Raw genomic sequence first — 24,892 nt, forward strand, 5'->3', positions numbered from 1 at the left:
TATGTTGTGGTGTGAGCTCTCACAAATGGTCTGCACACACTTGCAAATGCAGCAGCTTCTGGTAAAATGAAAAGTCTCCTAGGTCTTCTACCTTCCCCTGGAAATGAATATGTAGTTTCTACAATTAGAACATCTACTTTTTTTTTTTTAAATATGCTGATTATCCATACAGGTACCAGGAAAAAACTGATTTGATATAGGAAAGGAAACACAAGTTTTGTTTGTCATCTATCATTCTAAAAGGCTGGGACTGGTTAGAACCAAAATATTTTCATATCTAAACATATTTTTAAAAATTGGAACTGCAAGCACATTATGAAACTGTAATATATATATATGTGTGTATATATATATATATATATATATATATATATGTATGTATGTATGTATGAAAATACATAGTGTTCTGCCTATGACTGGCTCCCAGGGGAGATAAAGTCCTAATGAACAAATTATGTGTTATTATTTCATGTAAAACTGTATAGTACTAGATAAAATCAAGTACTTTAGGGACAAATCTTCACCTTTTTAAAATAAGAGAAATAAAGATGTTGTTCCAAAATCAAGAGAACAATGTCAGATTATTCCTTCTTGGGAAGGAATGCTCTGGGCTGGTTTGTTGCCAGGAATTTCCTCTCTGTCACCATTGATTTGAAAAGAACTGAAGCTGCAGAAATTTGGAACCAGAACATCTCAGACAGGATGAGATTGGCAGGGCCATCTACTCCAGTCACCCTCCTTGAGCAGGGACAGCTCGAGGCACCTGCCCAGGCCTGTGTCCACTCAGGCCTTTAGTGTCCCCAAAGACAGATTTTCACAGCCTGTTGTAGTGTTTGACCATTCCCACGTTAAAAAGCCCCAAACACTACCAAGAAAAACACACCAAAACAAAACAAAACAAAACAAAACCACCACCAACAACAACAACAAAAAAACCACCACCCAACAACATCAACAAAACCACAAGACTAAAAATACCACAAGAAAAAAACAAACAAACAAATGAAACCAACCACCAAACAAACTCAAATAGCACACACCTAAACTGTAGAACCTATCCCATTTTCTTGTGTTCAAATGGCATTTCCCATTTTTAAACTTGGTGCTAAAATTTCACATTTTAAACCTCAGCACTCATTCCCTCCCACAAGATATTTTTTCACATGGATAAGTTCCCCCTGAGCCTTCCCTTCTTCAGGCTGAGCAATTCGAGCTCTGTCAGTGTCTCCTTGCAGGTCAGATGCCCCATCCCCACCAATTCCAAAGTCACATCCACCTTTTTTTTTTATAATCTTTGTCAAGAAGTAAGCCAAAGTCTGGAATGTTGGGGTTTTTTGTTGTTTTGTTTATTTTTAATTATGTTCATCCATCTCCTCCTCAACATTCCTTCTTCAAAGACCTTTTTCTGTAAAGCCCAGGTATGTTTACTGCCTAGTTATTTCTAGCTTTGCAGAAAAATAGATCAACATACATTTTTAAAGCAATGTCTTTTCAGTGTTTTTAAAATTCATTGCATTAATTTCACCTAATTTTATCCTCCTAAACCTAGGCGCTCAGTTGAAATAATGCTCTAGGTTTGTTCTTGGTCAGTAGACACAGAAAAAGTAATTACATGTATCTTGAATGCTTTCTTAATAGATGGTGAAATGATGAAAACTGTGTTTTAGGCTTGCCTGTTTCCTCCCACAAATGACAAACAGAGCCTGAGTAGCTACTGTAGGGTAGATAAGGAATTTTCAGCTGTCTGAAGCTGAGTCACATGAATTGCATTCCTTATTTTTGCTGTGTTTGGTTAGATATTTCTGTAAACTATTCAGAATAATGCTCTTTTTTATGGTTAAATAGATGTTGATAAGGAAAAACAAGGGGATATAAAGAAAAATAAGGGCATATTCAGAAAATCTGGGTGTAGATATTTATGCTTAAAATACACCATGGAGTCACAAATAAAGCATTTCTTTTTACTGCCCTGCTCTACTAATAAAAGAATTCTTCTACTGAATATATATATATATATATATATATAAACAGGACTTTCTGAATCTACATTCTGATTTTTTTTCCCACCCTAATAAAAGTGCATGACCTTTAAATAAATTCTGTCTTTTTAACAGGGCTTCAAGCCCTGATCTGTAAAGCTGCTTTACGCGAATATAAGGTTGTATCTACACCAAATGGCTTCTGGGAGCAAGATCTAAATGAAGATATCTGAATTTCCAGTTATTAAGATGTTGGATGGGTTATAGAAGAAGATGGAAACAGCTTAGAGACCATAAGGGCTGTTTCTGTGTAGCCAGATTTAAATTACTGTCGTTTGCATGCAGTTTGTGTCCAGTACAGTGAATATAGCTCATATTTAGCATATCACTTCAGCAGTATATTGTAGAATATTCCCATCCTTTTACTTCTTTCTGAAGAACATGTACCCCATTGTAATGCAGAATTCATGAGTGCCAAAATGTAGTTTTTAAACTATCCCAATGAATCCCTCTTATAACAATTTCAATGAACACATCTTGTAACAAGCAATGCTGTCACTTCTAGGAGCAGTTGCTGTTCTTCTGGAGGGGGGAATAAAAACAATGCCAAAGCCACAAAAGGCAGAAAGAACATCTCCAGGCAGCAAAATAAGAATTGCTTCTTGAAAAGCACACAGTTCTCTCCTGGCAAATGAACATGCTTGTTGTCAAGCCAGCTGGCAGGAATGCTAATTACCCTGGTGCTGGGATCCCACTGATTTCTATTGTAGGCCTGCTAGAAAAATGCAGATTGTCTTTCAGTGTGACTCTATCTTGTCATTGCAGTTTCACTTGCAAGAGAGCCTTTGGGTTTGGGTTGTTTTTTTGGGTTTTTTTTCAAAGTTGCTTTTCGGAACAGGCGGATATAAGGTGCAATTGCTTACCACATGCATGCATGTGTCATGAGCTGCCTTCAAATTGGCAATAGCTGTAGTTGGTTATCAAAATTATTAACTTTTACAGTAGAAATATTGCACTGTGATCCAAAAATTAAAAAGATTTAGGGATAGTGAATTTAGGGATAATAGAAGATACACTGCAATCTAATTCAATTGGCCCCCAGGTAAGGTTTTGTTTGTGCTGCACACTCCATAAACAAAAAAAAAAAGAAACCTACATGCCTCTAAAGATATATGAATGCAAATATAAAGCCTAGAAACTGTGAAAGAAGTTGTCTGTAGTTGTCAGAACAGTGTCTAATTAGCAAACTTCCTAAAAAAAGCAGGGAAGCTGTTGAGTTTCCTTGTATTGTTCAAAAAAATATTTCTATCACTACCTGAGAAGAGGAGAAATGCATGGATTGTGCACGGGCCAGCAGCAGAAAATAAAGATTATTTTTACGTGCAGCTTGGTCCCCAGTTTTGTTTGTAAATGCCAAAGTTATGCCTAAATTGTTAATTGGTTTGAAGCCTTTACCACAACCATTTGCAACAGCTAGAAATGAAGTAGGTAATTAATAGATCCACCTCAGCGCAAATCTCCCCCCACATCTTCCCGAATCTAGGTCCAACAAAAAATGTTGGGATTGGTAAGAAGTACTCAGAACCATGTATTCTTTCCATGTCACTGCTCCCTAAGCTAAAAATACTGATAATCAATTGCTGTTATGTGGCACTTAGAGGCTATGTCTTCTTGGTCTCTTATCTCTTAGATGTGCAAGCATGATGGATATTTGACTTGAAAGTTACTATGAATTTACCTTCTATAATATAACTGTAGTTTAATTCTTGCGAGGTAGCTTTTTTTTTTTAGTGTTGCACCATAATTTATTTTATTTGGATTAATTTTAGTGGTATTTAAGTGGCAGTGAGTTATGTCGATGGTTAATGTCAACACTCAGACATGGTAGAAATGTTATTTTTCACAGTGTCAGTTTGAAAGGTAAGAATCATTTTTCACATAAAGATTAATTTATTTCTATGTAAGAGCTCAACAGAGTTTGAGAGACTAAAGGACTTACTGCAATATTTTTTTCCCTTAAAATTCAGATTTGCTGCTTGAGAACAAAATAAAATAAAAGTAGTGTTTATCAGTGAATTGTTAAATGCTGTAACTTAAATAAGTGGTATAAACTCAGAATCACACAGACTTACAGAATCAGTGGGTTGGAAGAGACCTTCAAGATCATAGAGTCCAACCCAGCCCCAACACCTCAACTAAACCCTGGCACCAAGTGCCACATCCAGTCTGTTTCTAAACACATCCAGGGATGGTGACTCCACCACCTCCCCAGGCACACCATTCCAGAATTTTATCACCCTTCCTGTAAAAAAATCTTCCTGATACCCAACCTGTATTTCCCTCAGTGTAGCTTAAGACTGTGTCCTCTGGTTCTGTCAGTGCTGCCTGGAGAAAGAGACCAGCCCCACCTGAGTACAATCACCTTTCAGGAAGCTGTAGAGAGCGATGAGGTCACCCCTGAGTCTCCTTTTCTCCAGGCTGAGCACCCCCAGCTCCCTCAGTGGTTCCTCACAGGGTTTGTGTTCCCAGCCCCTCTCCAGCCTCATTTTCTCCTCTGGACACACTCCAGCTTCTCAACATCCTTCCCAAATGGAGGGGCCAGAGCTGGACACAGCACTCGAGGTGTGCCCTCACCAGTGCCGAGTACAGGGGCAGAATGACTCCCTGCTCCTGCTGGCCACACCATTCCTGATCCAGGCCAGGAGCCACTGGCCTTCTTGGCCACCAGGGCACACTGCTGGCTCATGTCCAGCCTGCTGTCCATCAGTGCCCCCAGGTCCCTTTCTGCCTGGGCCCTGTCCAGCCACACCATCCCCAGCCTGTAGCACTGCAGGGGTTATTGTGGCCAAAATGCAGGACTGGGCACTTGCACTTGTTAAACTTCATCTTATTGGACTCTGCCCATCCATCCATCCATCCAGCCATTCCAGGTCTCCCTGCAGAGCCATCCTACTCTCCAACACATACGCTCCCAGCTTAGTGTCATCTCTAGATTTACTAATGACAGACTCGATCCCCTCGTCCATGTCCTCAATGCAAACATTGAGCAGAGCTGGCCCCAGCACAGAGCCCTGAGGGACACCTCTGGTGCCTGGCCCCAGCTGGATGCAGCACCACTCACCAGCACTCTCTGGGCCGGCCGTGCAGCCAGTTCCTAACCCAGCACAGAGTGCTCCTGTCCCAGCCCTGGGCTGCAGCTTCTCCAGGAGTGTGGTATGGGACAGAGTGCCAAAGGCCTTGCTGAAGTCCAAACAGACACATCCACAGCCCTTTCTGCATCCACCAGGAGGGTCACTTGGTCATGAAAAGAGACCAGGCTGGTCAGACACGACCTACTCCTCCTAAACCCCTGCTGGCTGGCTCTGCTAGCCTGGCCATCCTGTGACTGCTGTGTGATGGCACTCAGTATAAACTGTTCCATCACCTCAGCAGGTACTGAGGTCAGGCTGACTGGCCTGTAATTGCCAGGACCCTCCTTTCCACCCTTGTGAATGGGTGTCACACTGAGCAGCTTCCAGCCATGTGGAACCTCTCCAGTGAGCCAGGACTGCTGGTAAATGATGGAGAGCAGCTGCACAAGCTGATCTGCCAGCTCCCTCATCACCCTGGGGTGGATCCCATCCGGGCCCATGGATTTGTGAACACCCAAGCGGCTCAGCAGTTCTCTGACTGCCTCCTCCTGGAGAACAGGGGGCCCGTTCTGCTCCCTGACACCATCCACCAGCCCAGGAGGACACTTGTCCTGAGGACAAGCATCTTCCCACTAAAGGCTGAAGCAAAAAAAGCGTTAAGCGCTTCTGCCCATCTGCATTATTAAGTTCCCTCCCACATCCAGTAGAGAACAAAGGTTGGTCTTACCCTTCCTTTTACCATTAATATATTTGTAAAAACATTTTGTATTATCCTTTACAAAAGTTGTCTAATTAACTTTGAAGTAAGCTTTGGCCTCCCTAATTTTTTTTTCCCTACATGCCCTTAAATACTTCTTGAGAGACCTGATTCTCCTTCCAAAGATGATATATTCTCTTTTTATTCCTAAATTCCTTCAAAACCTCATTGCCCATCCAGGCTGGGCATTTGCCTTGTTGAGTGATCTTTGGGCATGCAGGGACAGTCTGCTCCTGTGCCCTCAAGATCTCTGCTTTGAACCATGCCCACCTTTCCTGAACCCCTTTGTTTTTGAGGGCTGCTTGCCAAGGAACACTCTGAACAAGTCTCCTAAATAAGCCAAAGTCTGCCCTGCAGAAGTCCAATGTAAAAGTCTTATTATGTTCCTCCTGATTTCACCAAATACTGAGAACTCTGTAATTTCATGATCACTGTGCCCCAGATGGTCTCCAACCAGCACATCTGCCCCCAGCCCATCTCTATTTGCAAACAGCAGATCTAACATAGTCCATCCCCTGGTGGGCCCACCCACCAGCTGTGACAAAAATGTTTCCTCCACACACTCTAAAAATTTCCTGGACTGCCTCTTTTCCGCTGTTTTAAGTTCCCAGCAGATGTCTGGTAGGTTAAAGTCACCTATAAGGACAAGGGCTTATGATCCTGAAACATTCTCTAGCTACTTGTAGAATGAGTTTTCCTTATCCACCTGGCTGGGTGGATGATAACAGACTCCCAGTAAGATGTCAGTCTTGTTGGCCTTCCCCTTAATTCTTACCCACAGGCACTCGACTGTGGGGTTTCACCCCCGGATTGGGATGACCCCAAAAGATGGAAAAGTCCCTCCTCCAACCTGTGCCTTCAAAGAAACACTCAGTAGTCGTCTGTTGTCTGGTCTCAAGGTTGTTTATTGTTGGTTATCTAAAAGATTCTTCTCCCTGAACTGCTGTGGCCCATTCAGCAGGTCAGACAGAGGCACACTGCCCTCCCAGGGGCTGGTGCCATCTTTTATATCATATATTATGTACTACATGTTTATGCTTTTTCTCCAATGCCTACTATCTATATTGAATGGTGACTTTCTACTCTAAACCAATCTGTGAGTGCCAACATCACCAAAGACATGGAGGTTAGGAAGGAGAAAGAAAGAGGACAGGGCACACCCAAATCCCTCCATCTTAGAACCCCTGACCCCTATGTACAAAACCTGGACCCCTGCGTACAAGGCTTAAACCCCCCTGTACAGCACTCAGAAATCCTACCCTTTACTTCGTGACTACTTCTACTACAATATCTAAACTTTTGTGACTTCTTGTTCTTCCTGCAAAGTTGGTAAACTGTTCCATGGGTCAGATTCAAAGCCACAGGGGTCTCTGGCTGCATGCCAGGGTCTCAGATGTTTTTGACCTGGGTCTGGAACGTCCGAGAATGTCTGTGGGACATTCTGAGTTCCGACACTCGACTTCATCATCATTTTCAATTTCCATGGCATCAAAACCTCCCTAATTTAAAGGGCCACCCTTCCACTTCTTCTCCCTTTCCTGACTCCCCCTTCTCAGAGAAGTATTTTGTGTTTGGCAGTTAAATAAGCATTGCCATGAAGGTTCAGCCAATCATTTTCCTGAGTTCTAAACTCTGCCACAGAGTTTGGGTTGTGCCTCCAGCTCTCCAGGAACCCATATGGCAAGAAGAGGTGTGCTGTTCTAAGAAGAGAATATTTTTGTCCATGCTCGTAGAATCAGGACCCAAAAAATCATCATAAGAAAGATCCAAGTTGTACTAATCAAGTACCAAGTGGGGTTGTTGAACGTTCACTGCCAGAGCTTTGGAAAAATAAAAAAGGATTTGGGAAACACATTGGGAATGGTGCTGCCGCAATGTACTTGGCGTTTCTTTGGATAGAAACTTTTCCAGATAGTTTGATGCTATGGTTTTCTTAGCTAGGGATACTCAAATCCTCTCTCTGAAATTCTTCCCAGCTCAGTTCCACTAAAATCACTTTGAACATGCCGAAGGATGATGACAGTATTTTTAATTTGATGGAGTTCAACTCAAGCACAATCACCTCATGGAGAGATACTAAAAATTTTTTTTTAAAATTTAAAAAAACCAATCTGATAACACCTTTTTAGATATGAGGTTTTAGATGTTCTATTGTTTCTGAGTGTAAAAATAACAATACTTGGTCTGGTGACAACCCATTGGCTGTGGTTCAGATAGTGATCAGAAATGAATTATTGATGATTGTGTGTAAGAAAAGGGAAAAGCACCAAGAAATGGTTGTCCCAGTGTATTTTCCCAGCTTCAAAGAGTCTTCAGTTTAAGGATCTTCCTGAATCAGAAGTTGTATCTTCCTTTAATTTTACTCCTTTTGAATAGGTCCCTTCTTCAACCTTGTTCTCTGTTGCAGTTCCCCAGCATTAAGCCATGAATAAATGGATTTTGATATGAAATATTTCAATCTTATCCATCCCACTCAAGAAGCAGAATGCAGGAAATATCAGACTAGAACTAAGCAAACCAGTCCTGAATAACCACCCTTCATTCCAATCACATTACATAGAAAAAGCCAATTCTGCTTTCACTGCTGTCTCCTTATGCTCCTGTGCTCTGTTGGAAATAAAATTTTTTTGCACACTTGCTCAGGGTAGGAAATCCCTCTAATCCATCAGAGGGATGTGAATCCCAGTCTGAGGACTGCAGTGTGGAAAATTGCTCACAGGCAGGGAGTGGGAATCTCTGTGTGGAAGAACAAGAAGAAGTAGGCAGAAGCCTGGATTGCATGTGTGTAATCCATGCAAACACCAGCATTAATTAATGCAATATCTGTGGTCATCAGCAACCCCGTTGTCCAGGGTTAAAGTTGGCATTTGGGAGCTGTCACATCACTGAAACCATTATTGGGTCCACAGACACCTCAAGAAGGAATGGAAGCTGTGCCTCCAACCACCTCTCTGCAAAAATACTTTGGTTAGCACTAATAAAGAACATTTTGGGGTTATCATGAAATGGTTGTGATGATGCAAGCCCTGAAAAAACATCACTGTGCATATGGGTGGGCACTTTGGTACCAGATTCTCAAGCACCCATCTAATGAGCTCCTAAAAATCAGACTTGCTGTTTTCTAAGAGCTGTCCCTGGCAGAGCAAACTGGGCAAGGATATTTGTGTGTCAGGAGGAATGAGAAGAGGAAATAGGAGCCTGGGCTGGAGGGTGGGGAGCAGCACGGGCAGGACCAGAGGTCATCTGTAATCCCACTGTCAGGGTTTGTGTTCAGCACCATTGCCAGGCCCTGCTAAGCACAGCCAGGGTAATCTCATTCCAGAAAATGAGGTGCTTGGAGGGAGAAAGGATTGCAGATGTCTAAAGCAGATTTGTTTTCTCCCTGCCTCCAATTTTGCATCTGTTTGTTTGGATGACGTTAGCTAGAGGCAGACCAACAGAGGAAATAAGAGTTATATACTTGTGCTGCAAATCAGGCATGTTTCATCATCAATAACAAGAAACCTTTTCTAGTTGCAGAGGCATAATCATCACATTTTCAAGCCATTTTTAAACCATTTGGACATTTTGCTTAATTTGTGGACTGACATAAGTGTAAAAAATTCAAATTAAATATGCTCAAGTAACATATTTACCCAGTGATTTCTTCTTATTATCTCTTGCTGTAGTAACTCTTTATCTTAAAATAGTTTATCTTTTCTCTATAAAGAGCAGGAATCAGCTATTTATTTCCCTATTTTAATGTTCTTCTGAGGAGATATCAATGTACACCACAGTAAGCAAGCTGTCATTTACTTGGTTTTGCTCAAATATTATTGCTCAGCTGGAGGGATTTGCTGTTGCCAGAGATCAGGGTGGAAGCACAGAACTCATCTCCTTTCTGGGGAGCTGTTTGAGCCCCATACCCTTGGTCCACAAGGGAAATCTGGACTAAAAACCAATTGGTTTGTGGTGCAAAATGGTGCACAATGTTTCTAGATCTAATGAAGGTTGTAAAAGAAGCCTTCAAGGCAGATTTATAACTGTCTTCACATGGTGGGGACTCTCAGGAGAACTGAAAAATTCACTTTTCCTCTGTTAATTTTTCCCATCCCTCTCTGGATCCATTCACGTAGCTCTTGGTACACCTTGGCATTGTTTTCTCCATGGATAGTGAGATTTTTATGGGCACAGGTTTGTGTTTGGTGAGAAAAAGAGAGGCATTAAATGGGTTTTATTTAGTGCAGGCCCATAATTTTCACTCTAGGATTAAAACCAATATAACTTGCCTTAGTATCTTGCTTTTTAATGACACTGAAATAACAGCTCCAGATGACAAAATCTGCCTGGAGAATCTGTATCATGTCAGGCAGCTTAATTGCTGTTTAATTTTTCTTTATTTCTTTGCATCAAGCGTGTTGTCATACCCCAATGCGTCTGCCTTAACTAATAAAAATAACCCTTTTTTTATTTAATGACTAACATTGACCAGTCTGAATTGCACACAATCTATCACTGTAGTGATATTATTATTTCCCAAGCTGTCATGATTTCTGGTAAAATAACCATGGATTTAGTAGAAGCAGAAGCATAGCAATAAAACATAATACATCTTGCACTTGTTCTGCAAAATATGCCTCTCAATTAAAAAAAAAAAAAACTGGAAAAGCTCTAGTTTCCTGTTTTCATTCTTAATAGTTAGTGGTATATCACAGCTCTTAAACATCTAAAAAAATAGTTGATAACTTGAAGAAAAGTGGGATTTGTGTCTGAAATTTAATATTGTGCCAGGAACTGGTCTGTAACCAGTCTTTTAGTGATAAACCACATTTAATGGAATCAGAGCTGGGTCATTCAGCTGAGACTTTTCAGGAAAAACAAATTTCTTGTGAATTTAGAGAGCAATAGGCCCATTAGAGTTTTTAGAAGAAGGAATAATGACTTGATAATGTAGTGGAGTTTTTGGAAGAAATTAATGAGCATATGGCTAAGGGAAGTCCATTTGCTGTGGTATTTGACTATCCAAAAATATGTTCAGTATTTGATTTTAACGGATAAAAGAAAGTGAATTGAAAGGTTTTGTTGTAGAAAATGATAATGATTAAAATAAATACCAAAAGGGAGAGTAAAAGGGCAAATTTAACAGTGGTAGGACCTCACCAACAGTATCCTAATGAAACTCCTGCTGAAATCCTGGCTGCTCAACAAATTAAAAAAAAAAATAAAAATGTTCTGGTAATTTAAGAAATATGATTATAATATTGTTTAGAAACCATTACCTAGTATCATGCTTTCCACACATCTCACGTTATTATGTCTGAACTGAACACCAAAGTAAAATGTATCTCTAATGTGGTAATTTTAAATTTTAGGAGTGGTATTTTTCTTTATCTCAGATTGAAAAATGGACAAACATGACAAAACCATGACTGGAACTGCAAAGAAAATAAGGAGCTTGTACAATAAAGTACCTGTTCCCTGAAGGTAGAGATTGTCTTTGGATTTCAGGAATAATCCTCCTAAAGCTGAGGAAGATAAACACTGCTGAGCATGTACAGTCATAGCTGAAAAAAATAGAGTTAAGTGCTGTGCTTGGTAATTAAACTTAGAAAGGAAATTGCCTTCAAGTTAGAAAGGAAAATTCAACTTTGTCTTGTAAGGATTTCACACATATTTCAAATAAAATTCAGTGCATCTCAGACAGAGATGCATTAACAGACATAGCAAATATTAACATGGCTCCAGCATGCCTCATTTTAAGGTCCCCTCAGAAAACTCTTCTCTTTTCTCACATCTCTATTTTTAAATAATTATCAGTCCATGATTGGAGCTGTTAAAGATGGTTAATTTATTTCATTCATGGGTCCTGTAGGTATGTGTGTGTTGGTGAGTTACACATGCACATCTGAGACACATCTGAGTGAACTTTCTTTTCCACAATGCAACAGCACAGATGTTTTTTTCAATAATTGGCTATGAGAAACTTTTGAAAACCTGCACTTTTCTTAGGAGAGAAGAGTCATTTACCTCGGTCTTCCAAGCAGATGCAGCAGTTTGCACACCAAAAGATTCCATTCTTCTTCAATGAAAATACTTCAGAAACAGCTAAGATTTGAATAGGCCTTTCAATCCTCAAGTACTGCTTGATGAAAACACAGCCAGGGATGACACCATCCCAACATTCGTGGGTTTTATGAGTGTGTTCTGCATTGTGTCCCTGCCCATGCTGGTGACAAAGATTTTGTTTTCTTCTGTTGCCGCCTCACGCCTGGCACAGCAACAGGAGAGTGACACGTTTTGTTGTGTTTTGTGCAGTTACTACTCAAGTGCTAAAGGCAAAGCTTTTCTTTTTGGCTGATAAAGAGAAGTAGCATAAGGAGTTTAGGTTCTAGCTGAGCCTTGTGGGCCGGTGTGGGAACCCAGGGCACAGGGAATATTTCTCTGTCTGCTCTGAAGGGTCCTGACCCCTAGAGAAGAACTGACTTTGACCCTCACTCATGGAGAAAGCTTCCAAGACTTCACTACAAGATTGTGAAACAGATAATAGAGAATAGTGTAGTTTATCACAGGGTGAAAGACTTAGGTTTTGGGAGTTTTTAGTAAGGAGGCAAGATGAAGAACATGGGGTGTTGTCCCAAGCTGCTGCTGCTTCTTCATCTACTCCATTTTCTGCAGTGTTGGTGGCAGAGGATGATTGGTCAAGGAAAGCTGCAGTTTTAGGTAGTGTGGACAGACAAGGGATGAGTTATTGGTAGACAAGTGGAAATAAAGTGCGTTTTGAGAGTTAATTGGATGAAACAACTTTAAAAGACCTTGAAACTGTACATCTGGGGCCGTTTTGTGGTGCTTATCCTGCACGCTAAGTCTGGTGCAGAGAGCGTGCTGAAGTTTTGGTAACAATAAACAACAGCTGAAGACCAAAAAAGTCCCATGTGTCTCTCTTTCCTGGCACAAAACTGCTCCAGGAGGGCTTCCCCCATGAGGGGAGCCCCCATGGGGGCCCAACGTGCAGCCAGAAACTGATAGGCTGGTAAAAACCTGTGTGAAGTCATGACGTGGTGCAGGTCAGTCACTAAGTAGAGTGTGGCCAGGATTTCATATGAGCATCTCCTGGAAGTTGTTAAGGTTTTTAAGGAGAAACATTCCCTGATGCTTTGCTTTGCCTTTTCAGAGCACAAGCATGTGCTTGTCCGTCACCATCATCAACTTAAAACTTCAGTTCACTTTATCTCCATCATCGCCCCACACCTGGGGACTGCACTACACTGCACCATCTCCTGGCTGAAAGGAGCAAATTGCACTGGTCACTTTTACTTCTCTGCACCTTTAAATTAATGAGGAATTAAATTATTTGTGACTTCCTGCCTGTGTGGTGTAAGGATTTCGTAACAGTGCGATTTCAGAGTTCGTTTTTTTGGGTACTGCTTGAGGTGAAACTCTGCCAGGTTTCTGAGAAAACCTGAAATGTAAGTAAACATCGGCCCTGTGGTGCTCAAAATTGCCAAAGTGCAGCTGACCTGCAAAGCAGAAGGTCTTTTGGGCCACAGAGTAACACTGGCTGCCAGAATAATTCCTGTGATTACCTTCTCTCCAGATTCTGCATCAGAAGTGAGGAAAGGAAAATCTCAGATACTCAGTTGGGTGTTGAATAGTAGATAAACTGCCAATTGTTTATATATAATGAATTTCCATCATTTTCTCAATTTACATTTATGGATTGCTCACAATAGCTGAATGCTTTTGTTCCTGTGCCCAAATGGAGTGGCTTCAAAAAACAATGTATGCAAAAATACCTTGATTTTAAAAAAAGATTATTTCTACAAGTATTTCTGGTGAATAAATTAATGATGGATGCCACACATAAAATTATGAACCCTGGAACACTTAGTTAAATACATGCTTTGAGGCTTGCTAATTAAATGGATAAACCTTTAAATATTTTTAATGTAACCGAATCATAACTTATGTCTATTTTTTATATTTCTAGAGATAACTGCATTAACCATTTGTAGCACTTTGGTTAAATGCTGAACTTTGAGGGAAGAGCAGAAATATGGAACTTTGCAGTAATTACATGATTTTAAATTTACTTTCAACAATCATTTCAACATCTGAATCTGAGGAATTTTTCTTCATTGTGTCCATAAAACCCAAACTCACAAGTCTTCAGCTAGAACAAGCAAAAAGGAATTGGCAGATTAATCCATTTCAATACTTGTATAATGGGAATAGTTAGTTGCAAGCAATACTTTTGTTTGTTGTTTTGTTTGGTTTTTTTTTTTATTTCTACAAACAGGTGATATAGTCAAGTACTTTGAATTTCTTCTAAGCTTGATTTGGCATGATATTCTGGATCTGTTTGTATGCTATTGCAATTACAGCGACTTGGGGCTCAGAACAGTTGATTATTTCAGTTGAAATTTTTTTTTCTTTTTTTTTTTTTTTCCATTTGCAGGGTGCTCCGGCCCACTAGGGATAGAAGGAGGGATTGTGTCAAACCAACAAATCACCGCATCCTCCACTCACCGAGCTCTTTTTGGACTCCAGAAGTGGTACCCCTACTATGCACGGCTTAATAAGAAGGGTCTTGTGAATGCCTGGACTGCTGCAGAAAATGACAGATGGCCGTGGATTCAGGTAACAGATGGAGCTGAGGGGGGAAAAAAATACCCTTGATTCAATTGCCAGTGTCACTTAAGAAACTGATGAAGACAAGCGGTTAATGAACAGCTAGATTCTTATTCACTGTCAGAGACATAGCCGAGGCTAAAAGGGACTATTTAGTTGCAAAACAGTGATAATCTTGACTTTATGAATGCACAAGCTCTCTTTTTCTTTCTTTTCTTTTTTTTTTTTTTTTTTTAATTTAGAAAACCGTGTGCATATGTTCCATTGTGGCTTCTAAACCATGGAAGCAGATTTATGCAGACTCCCTTCAAAGAAGCTGCTTTTCACATATATTGTATTTAGTGGTCAGTTCCTCAGAAGCATACCACAGCTTTATCTCTTGGTGGAGATATCCTGACACATGCTAAAGGAGCTTGAAGTGTGGTTTTGGCAGTGCCAGAGCATGCTGGAAGAGCTGGTCCTCTTTGATGAGCTGCTCTGGGCACACAGGTTAAGTACTGCTGGAAGTAACAAGAACTGTGTTAATTAAGGTTGAAAGAGCTGTTAGTTCAGACACATCCATGGGGCTGAAAAATACAGGTTTTCTCATCCCACTCAAGCATGTTATTCCTAGAGTGATTCAAATGGCAGTGCCCTCACTGTGTACTGGATTTCTCTGTGCCCAAAAAATTACTTCAGTGAAAGCAGTGAGTATGAAGTTCTGTAGCAGTGTTTTAATGAAGGTAATTATCAAGTGGTTGCTGCAGCTCTTTGCCTGGATGGTGTTCTCATATGTGAATTGGGCAGAGCTTTGGCAATTTCAGCTCTAGGTTAATAAAGGTTAGTGAGTTAGATACTTATGTGAAAACCTTCTGCACTGATCCTCACGGTCAATGTGTGAGGAGGATGCTGCCCTTCCAGTGAACCCACTGCAGGATTTAGCAAAACATGGTATTTGAGCATTTCATCTGCCAGCATTATGTTGAACTGTCCATAACGCCCTCAGCTGTGTCAGACACACTCTTCCTGAGGCTACTTTGGTGTACATGGCATTAATATTTGTTCAAAGTCAATGTTTTTGCCCTGACTACCATTTTTTATTTTTCTGAGAGGCCCCTATGTATTTGGGGATAGAAGCATAGAGAATTACCTGCTCATTTTTCTTCTATGGAGAGCAGACATGAAGCACTGTTTGATGAAGTTTTATGAAACTGGTGCAGTGGGAGTGCTGGATTTTGTCACCTCTGAGAAACAAAAACTGGTGCTGTTGCTTGTTATTTATTGCCGAGTGAAAACACAAAGGCCTTTCAATGTGATGGCAGTAAGTCAATTTTCCTCCATAAAGATCAGAGGGGTTAGGAATTCTGTGAAATTTATACATTCAGAAGAACTGGAAAAGATCATGCAGGGGGACCTGAGCAGAATTATTTCCATGGGAATAGAAAGCTAATGTAATTTTAATGCATAATGAAAAAATCAGCTTTTGGGCTATGTTAAGAGTGTAGGCTTTATTAAATGGGCTGGAGAAAGATTTCAAAATCATTTAGCACTGGCCCCCTAGACACGACTTTTTGAGGAGAAGAACTGGATGGGGATATTTAATGGTCTAATTCTTCCACATTTGTGCTTGGCACCATGGGGGCAGATGCCAGGCTCCCCTGGACTTTGCTCCCTGGGAAATCTTCCCACTGCTCTTACATGCAAGGAACATCCTTGAGCCAGTGGATAAAATACATCTAAAATCTCAGCCCATTGCATCAGGTCTGAAAAATTTGCTGCTTTTTTTTTTTTTTTTTTAATAGTTTTGGAGTTTATTCCAGTCCTTTACAGGTTATATTCTGTAATTTTGACAACCATGGGCTGTAAGGACTTTTGAGAAGCTTACATCATACAATTAATGTGTTTTAAACATTCTCTTATTTTCTTCGCATTTTTCTTGTAAAATTAACTTTAGTCTATTATTTTCACAAAACTTGCCAAGTGGTATTTTTTAATTCTCTTTTTTTAATTTCAGAGCAAAATTAAAAATATTCTTTTTAATTTCTGAGCAGAGACTTTGAAAGGATTTCTTTCTTTCCTTTTCTCTTTCTTTAAAACACCTGGAACCAGAAAATCTGAAACATCTTTAGGGAGATGATCGGTGGAAGGAAGGTGCTCTGCAGAAACTCTTTTTAGATCTGGCAAGGTGGAGACATGCACAGACTCACACTTTATGCACAGCAGATCTTTCCATCAGAGCACTTTCTTGTTCTTCAACCATAAAATAAGCTTTAAGAAACAAACATTGTCCCCCCTCGTATGGGGGAACAGTTTGATGAGAGGAGAAGCAGAAATCCCACACCTTATTTCTGCACAAGTTCTGTAATGCCCAGGAAGGTGCTCCATAAATGTTTCTGGAGGGGTACAAAACGTCAGATTTGGGCTAAATTTCTGGCTCATTGGAGAAAAGATGTCAAACCCTCTACTTGGGTTTTTACTATGTGGTGTCACCAGCTTCTCCCCATACCCTACTGGGAGCAGCCTGCACATGGAGTCTTTTCCTTGCTGCTCTGAGTGACGAAGCACCTGGTCCAGAAGGCACTGAAAAATGGCATGAGTGTTTGGCAGAGATTAAGTGGAGAGTTACAAAGCCAGAAAATCCATTTTTAGGACATGGAAATTAACATTTAGCGCGGTTGAACCTGAAGCAATCGCCTGTTCCCCTCTTGTAGCTTCTAATGCTAGATAAATTCTAAAGGAAGCCGTGTATAATGGGCAAAGTCCCTCAAAGTATGATTATGTACAAGCCTGTAGCTATTTTTGCCTTGTTCCATCATTATCTATTTTCTTTGTCATTTAATTTCTTTATTTATATGCAGCCTGGCAAATAAAAGGTTTGAGTGTTCTGCTTATAACTCACTTGTAATGAGTGCAGAAGTTTTTTTTTTCTCTAATCTTTCAGGTGTCTGATACACATGAACTAATTAGTATGCAATTTCATTTTCCTGCATTCTCCCAATGAACTGAAAATTGAAATTGCCATTTTAAATTTACACTCTCAGCATGTAATTAGTAATGGCACTACAATGCTTGTAATTGGCTTGTGATTTAAAGGGTCACTGACCATGTTTTTGGAAGCAAATTAAAGCCTGAGTAAGTCATATCTGCCTTTTAAAGTTCTCCTGACCTCTGTTTCTCCTCGCAGGTTGGCTATGACAAAATAGCACCTGTGTACTGCTTAGCACTTTATTAGTGATATTAACTTTTATGGTTTGGAAATACAATAACAAAAAAGAAAAACACATACATCTATTTTTCATTAATTGGTCCTTAAGTATAACCAAAACTCACACTAACTGTTCCAGTAATGAGTCTTTTTTGTAGTCTTTTTTTTTTTTCCTCAGTGGTTTCTCTTTTCCCTTCTGTCCTTTTGCATTTACAGTCTTAAAAAATGTTCATTTGTTTTATTCTGATTTCACTTCATCTCTGCTCATTCCTTGCACCTGTATTTTTCTATTCCTATATTAATTATTCTTTTTAGGGCAGTATGAATCAGAATAGGTGTGGCCATGAGCAGGATTATTGTTTCTGTTACCCCTTTACCATACCCAAAATCATGGATATGATCCTGCCTATGGATTACTATCTGACAAAACACAAACTGTTTAACTGCCAGCAGGAGTTTTTGAATGTTACTCCTCTCTATTAAATTCCAGCCTAGGAATCAATGCCTGTGCCCTTACACTTCTTCTCCCCTCCCAGTTTCACCACTTCCAGGCTGGTCTCCCAGTTTTAACCATCCTTATATTTCTTAACTCATTTTTTCCCCCATTCACAACTTTTAAGTGGTCTTTTGGATGATGAAATTGTTTTCACAAAGTGTAAAACCCACAGGCACCAAGAGCACATTCCAGCACAGACCACACCTGGAGAATTTTGAGAAAATGCACGAATTACTGAACATCATGCCACTACATGGGAAATGTGTTTGAACACCTGACCTGTTGCTGGAGACTGTTGTGTATAAATGTAAAGTACTAAATAGAATCATGAAACCCATATTTTGTTATCTCTCACTAAAATGGCATAAACTGTTTCTCCAGAGATATTGGTATGCTTACCAATTTTTAAAATAAAATATTCAATTATTTATTTTCTTATTGTGAGTAGTTGGAGGTTTGAAGGATTCATTTACAAAACAGGTAGACTGCTCAGTTTCGTCGCAGGATCAAAAGTGAGAAGTTGTTTCAGGCTAATTATTCACCTTTTTTTGCTCTAGATTTTATTGCATACAAGATGATCCCAAATATTTAATCTGGGGTTTCTTCTTCAAAGACTCCATTCCTTTCCATCTCTATTTCATGTGTTTTTCTGCTTGGAATCAATTTTTGAAAGTCAAGTTATAATTTCAAAATGGAAAAGCTACAAGGCTTACTAAGAATATATGGAAAGAGAACTATAATTCTCTAATTTTTCTAATTTATTCCCCAAACGCTTTTCTGAAATTATGTGTTAAAAATCAGATGAAACACAATAATGAGAAATTCAAGAGTTTGATGGAAAATGTGCCTAACCTCTGATTGGCAATTTAAATATATTAGTACTCCAGTCCAAAGTAAAATACATTTGGTTTATTTAGCATTTCAGCATGTCTGCTGTAAATAATATTTTTTGCCTTTTTAATTTAGCTTTCTTAATAACTATGCCCAGCTTTAAGAAAATGTCTTCACTATATTTCTTGAAACTATGAGTAAACACTTTTGCTGCAGATATTTTTAATAAAAAAGATCACCTGTGAAGGAATGGGACCTAGCCCAAGAGAGTCAGGGCAAAAATATTTCCCTTATCTCTGTCTTATTTAGAATTAATTAGTTTAGTCTTTTTGTTTCTTGAAAAGCCCAGAAAAATATTAAAAAAAAAAAAGGTCTAAATATATTTCAAAATTATTGCTGTTAGGTAGAATTTATATTTTTATTGAGGCTTAATTTGTTTTTACACAAGTGTCTCCACACCACTTTTGGTTTCAATCCCACCTCTGGTGCTCAGCCTCACCTTTTTGGGACTTTCAGTCCCGTAGCATAATTAAATCTGTGACTATGAATCTCACAAACCTAATGATAACAACTATGACACACACAAAAATTATTTGTATAAAAAACCTTAAGTTCCATCATTCTTATCCCCAAGCAGAAAACCAAAAACTATTGTGTGAGATTTTTTCCTCAAAAAAAAAAAAAAAAAAAATAGGTAAGGGGAAAAAAAAAAAGTTAACAGCTTCCTCATCAAGAGCTTCCAAAGAGCAAGTACACACCAGGTGATAGCTATTTGCTAATGAAATGATAAAACCCAAAATACACAGAGGCCTTGCAGAACATTCAGTCAAACATCTGTTGGTGAGAGCTCCAAGCAAACTGCCATCTGTGAAACCATTCATTTTGTCAAAGTTCATTTCCTCATTCATGAGCACTGGTGTACGGGCTTCCAAAAATACCTGTCACTGCAGCTTAAATGTTTTATATCACTTAATGTAGCTCTCATCTCAGTGTCAGGTGAACTTTATGAAGTGCAGTCTCAGAGTCATCCTGCAAGGTGATGTGCCCCACATAGGAAGATTTAAGCTGCTAAGTTAAATGCTAAAAAGTTGTTGAAGTTCTTCTTTTTATTCTCAATATTTCAAAATTTGGCTCAATATCATAGAAGGATTTCCTTGGAGGATATTGGTGAGAGGCAGTAAGTGCCTGAAAGCCCTTGGCTGTGGAGAACAGAAACTAATAAGGAAAGTGCAGTTGAATTAACACAATGCCACGCAGGACCTTTGATCTGCAGGAATTAGAAGAGGTTGTCTGCTAGCCAAAGTCTGCCATAAATTCACTGACTTCAGTGAACTAAATACCAGTGTCTGCTCTCTGCAGACCTCCCTCAGCATCCAAACATTTAGCTTACAGGCCAGAAATGTAATTTATCTACTCAGAGCAGAAAACAAAGGGGCTGGGAGCCTATTTCTTAGTGTAATCATCCGCAGACTCCCTGGTGCCCCATGTCTTGGTATCCATTTTGTATCACACCTCCTGCTTTCATCCCAGGCACAGGCACGTTCAAACAACTTTGGGCTGAGGTTCTGGGTGCACAAAAGGCAGTCACTTCAGAGTCAGCATCCCCATGGCAACTAAAGCTTGATGATGTTATGAACACCATCCATAATATGCTCTGTCAGCCCCCATGCCAGCTTTCCATAATTACTCCACCTAATGTGGCTGAAGGACTGAAAGAACAGGACCTTAAAACACTTTACCCCCTGCATCTGCAACACTATGCATTCCAACTAGATTTTTTTTTTTTTCTCCATTTGCCACTCTGATATGAAAAGCAATCAAGTCTTGGAAAGTGGTGACAGCAAAAGGAACAAAGGTGTGTCCACGTGGTTTATTGCATCAGGAAGAAGCAAGTAAAAAGTACCCAAGCACCTGTGTGGTAGTCCATAATGGAATGATGTGTGGGTATCCTAGTGACCTTGTGGGGATGACAGCATCCAAATCTGTGAGATGATGTCATGCTGGTGTGTGATAGTCAAAGGAGTAATTTTTACCTTCTAAACATTAGATTAAAAACTGGCAAACCAAATGATCCTCACTCATAGCTACTGTCCTGCTAGACTTGACTTCTAGAAAAGTGTTGTTGAAAGTTATTTCAATAAAGGTAAGGTTCAGGGAACAAAGTTTAAGATAAAGTAAGACTACATGTCAGGATATTAAGATTCTTTTTGTGGGGTATGCAGGCATATGTACACCCAGGATGGGCCAGCTTGGAAGGGACCCCAGTGGGTCGCCTGGTGCCACCTGCCTGCTCCAGCAGGGCCACCCCAGAGCACCTGGGATTGTGTGCAGGAAACCCTGGAATATCTCAGGCAGGAGGAGCCCCCAGAGCCTCTCTGGGCTCTGCCCAGGGCAGGGTCTGGCTCCTGGGCAGGGGAATTGCTGGGCTCAGGCCCTGCCCAGGGCTCTGGGGCCATCGCTGGGCCTGGAGAGAGCCTGGGCTGCTCTGACCCCTGCACACAGGGACGGACAGGGACGGACAGACAGGGACAGACAGGGGGACACAGGGATGGACAGGGACAGACAGGGATGGACAGGGGGACACAGGGATGGACAGGGACAGACAGGGGGACACAGGGATGGACAGGGACAGACAGGGATGGACAGGGGGACACAGGGACAGACAGGGATGGACAGGGGGACACAGGGATGGACAGGGACAGACAAGGATGGACAGGACAGACAGGGACAGATAGGACACACAGGGACACGCAGGACAGACAAGGATGGACAGGACAGACGGAACACCCAGGGACAGACAGGGACAGACAGGGACAGCCAGGGACTCCCAGGAACAGACAGGGACAGCCAGAGCTGAGGCCCCTCTCAGCTGGGGCTCCTCTCCAGGCTGAGCAGCCCCAGCTCCCTCAGCCTTTCCCGAGATGCTCCAGGCCCTGAATCACCTTTGAGCCCCTCCCTCCTCTGGAGCTGCTCCAGGAGCTCCCTGTGCTCCTGTCCTGAGGAGGAGATGGACACTGCACTGCAGGTCTGCCCTCACAGATGGACACTGCACTGCAGATGTGCCCTCACAGATCTGCTGGGCAGAGGGGCAGGATCCCCTCCCTCACCTAGTGGCAATGCTTTTCCCAATGTCCTCCCAAATCCCATGGATCTTCCTTGCCCCCAGGACACTCTGCTGGTCAGGGACAGCTCATCGCCCACCAGAACCTCCAGGTCCTTCCTCACAGAGCCACCCCAGCAGGTGCCCTCCAGCCTGTGCTGCTGCCTGGAGCTGTTCCTGCCCAGGTGCAGGACCTGCATTCTCGGGTTTCTGTGGTTGAGATGACCCCTGAGGTGTTAGAAAGTCTTTTTTCTCCCAGCCTCGTGACCGAAGAAGTGGAGATTTGTCGGTTCTGCTTTTCAAGGTTGTTTATTTTGCCTTGTCTAATACATTCTTTGTCTGGCCTGCTGAGATTTCTCCAGCAGGTCGGGTTGTGGCACAGTCCCTGCCCTTGGAGTGGTGTTAACTCTTTATACTAAGAACTACGTGTACTTTATTTACAATAATTTTCCAATACCTGTCACCTATGTTAGACAGTCTGTCTCTAAATCAATCCAAAAGTGCCACCACCACAGCAGAAGATGGAGGATGAGAAGCAGGAGAAGGACAGGACACACCCAGATTCCTCCATCTTGCCTCTTGAACCCCGATTCTAAAAACCCCAAAATTCTACTTTTTCACCCCGTGACAAATTAACTATCATTCTACTCAAACTCTTGTGGCTTGTAAGTCTTCACACAAAGTTGGTAATTTTTTCCATGGACTAAAATTGAAGGCACAGGTGTTTTTGACTCCGTGCCAAGGTCTCTGAGCCCCTTGCCAGGGTCTTGAATCACCCAGGGCAGCCAGAGGAATGTCCTCGGTCTCAACACTGCATTTCCCTTATTAAGCTACAGACATTCCTTCCCTGCCTAATTCTACAACCTCTCAAGGTCCCTTTGGAGGGCTTCACAGCCCCTCAGGGGTTTTTGCCTCTCATCCCAGCCCTGTGTGGTCAGTGAAATGCTGAGGACCCCTCATCCAATCACTGAGGAACAAGTTAAACAATTCTTTGCCCCAGTATTGAACCTTGGGGACACCAGCAGTGGCACTTCTCCAACCAGACCCCATGACACTGATGACAACCCTCTGGACCTGCTGCTCACCCATTTCTCAATCCAAGTAAATGTCACCTCAGTTTCCATGGCCCCACAGCAGTCCAGGCTGTTGGAAGCACAGAAAGTCACCAGCACCATGAGAACTGCCACAGACAACAAGGGCTGAAGCCAACTCACCCTCCTTGACCTCCCCTGGAAAAGGTGGCATGTGTTTGTCATCTCAAAGACCTTCCAATTTATGCCCCACATGAATTATGTGAACTGAAATTTGGAGTGTATTTTACTCTTGCACTCTTAGAACCTTCTTCTTCGATGACTGGTTAAGATAAAAAGACATTGTTCAAGTCTTGACTGTCTCAATGAGACTTTTCAAAAATTTGCTATCACAAAACCAAGCAATGTTTAATTTTTTTTAACCTAATCTTTTGCCTACAAATTTTTGTAGAAGGAAAAATATTTTGAGGAAAAACATGCATATGAATGGGGAAAATCTCACCAAAGGGTAACTTTTAACATTTCTATATGAACTTTATTTTTTACTTTAGAGTCCTAATTTCAAAAGATAACAAAAAATATTTCATGGGCTTTGTTTTTGGGATTCAATAAATAGCCAATTTCTTAGGGTTCAGGAGATATTAATAATTTGAGCCAACTTTCTGTGTTCTGGAACAGCATCTGTGGTCTGAGAAATCATTTGAGTGGTACAGTCTTTTCATCAATCACATAGCCATCTGCCCCCTGTGTGCTTCATTTGCCCTTCACTCCCCTTGTGTCCATCCCAAACCTTGGCCTCTCTCCCCACAAAACCAGTGTCTCAGCAACTAACGGGTTATCCCCAAAGATTGATTAGAATTACCTTGACTATGAAGAAACGGGATAAAAATACATAATTTAATAGAGGTTGTGGACCATTTGATAGCACTGTTATTACTAGATAAGTTTATTCTGGGAATGTGCAATGGGATCTCACAGTAGGGATCTCACAGGGCCAGGAAAACCTTATCTCCTGAGAGTTCTCAGATTTCAGATGGTTAACACTCCTTGAATCAGTACATTTGATTTCTTTTCAAACCTTGAAACTCTATAATTCCATGACTTCTTGGTCTGGGAACATGAATAGGACCTAGACAAAGCCCACTGAAGCCAGAGTGGGAATTTTTCCCAGTTGTCCTTTTGGAGACTGGAGAGAAGATCATAATTTTTTTCAGAGTTTTTACTAGAGTTCATCTGCCAAAGTGCCATAAAAACAGATGAAAAGTCTGTGAAAGAAAATGCGTCCCAATACCTGAAGTTATTTCACAACCAGAAATTTCCCTGAGTTTTTTTTTTTTACAGTGACTTTAATATTGCACCTTTTTGAATTCCCTTCTTTTCCCTAAGGAAGACAGTTTTCATGTAGGATGAAAAGAAAAGTGTGTGGTTTTGACCTGAGTCTGACATCACATCTTCTAGATCTACGGGCTGTTGATCAAAGCTCTTTTACAAGGGGAAATACATGCAGATATTTTCACTGGCATTTTTATTTACATACTCTTAGGCTGATTCTTCAGGATGTCTTCTAGACATTATGGGGAAGTTCTTTCTGAGAGCCATTAACATTCCAAAGGCAGGAAGAGTTTTCACAAGTTCAAAGCATATGAAGAAATTAATAATAGCAATAAATGACCTTGGTGTTTCTTAGGTAACATTCCGTTTCAGATAGTTAATACTCATTTGATCAATACTTTGCAAATAAGATGATATTTTCCAGGGCTACAAACCTCTGAACAA

General features: G+C 40.9%; 1 protein-coding gene across 2 annotated transcripts in view; it reads left to right on the plus strand.

Moving 5' to 3' along the window:
- Nucleotides 1-24,892, plus strand: part of EDIL3 (EGF like repeats and discoidin domains 3) — a 238,638-nt gene that overhangs the window by 150,518 nt on the left and 63,228 nt on the right. For both annotated transcript variants that reach the window (XM_038123269.1, XM_038123268.1), the window contains one exon: nt 14,302-14,483. In XM_038123269.1, coding sequence (XP_037979197.1) covers nt 14,302-14,483 — 182 coding nt within the window. The remainder of the gene's footprint in view (nt 1-14,301; nt 14,484-24,892) is intronic.

This window comes from Motacilla alba, chromosome Z (genome assembly GCF_015832195.1).
Source record: "Motacilla alba alba isolate MOTALB_02 chromosome Z, Motacilla_alba_V1.0_pri, whole genome shotgun sequence".
NCBI classification, from domain to species: Eukaryota; Metazoa; Chordata; class Aves; order Passeriformes; family Motacillidae; genus Motacilla; species Motacilla alba.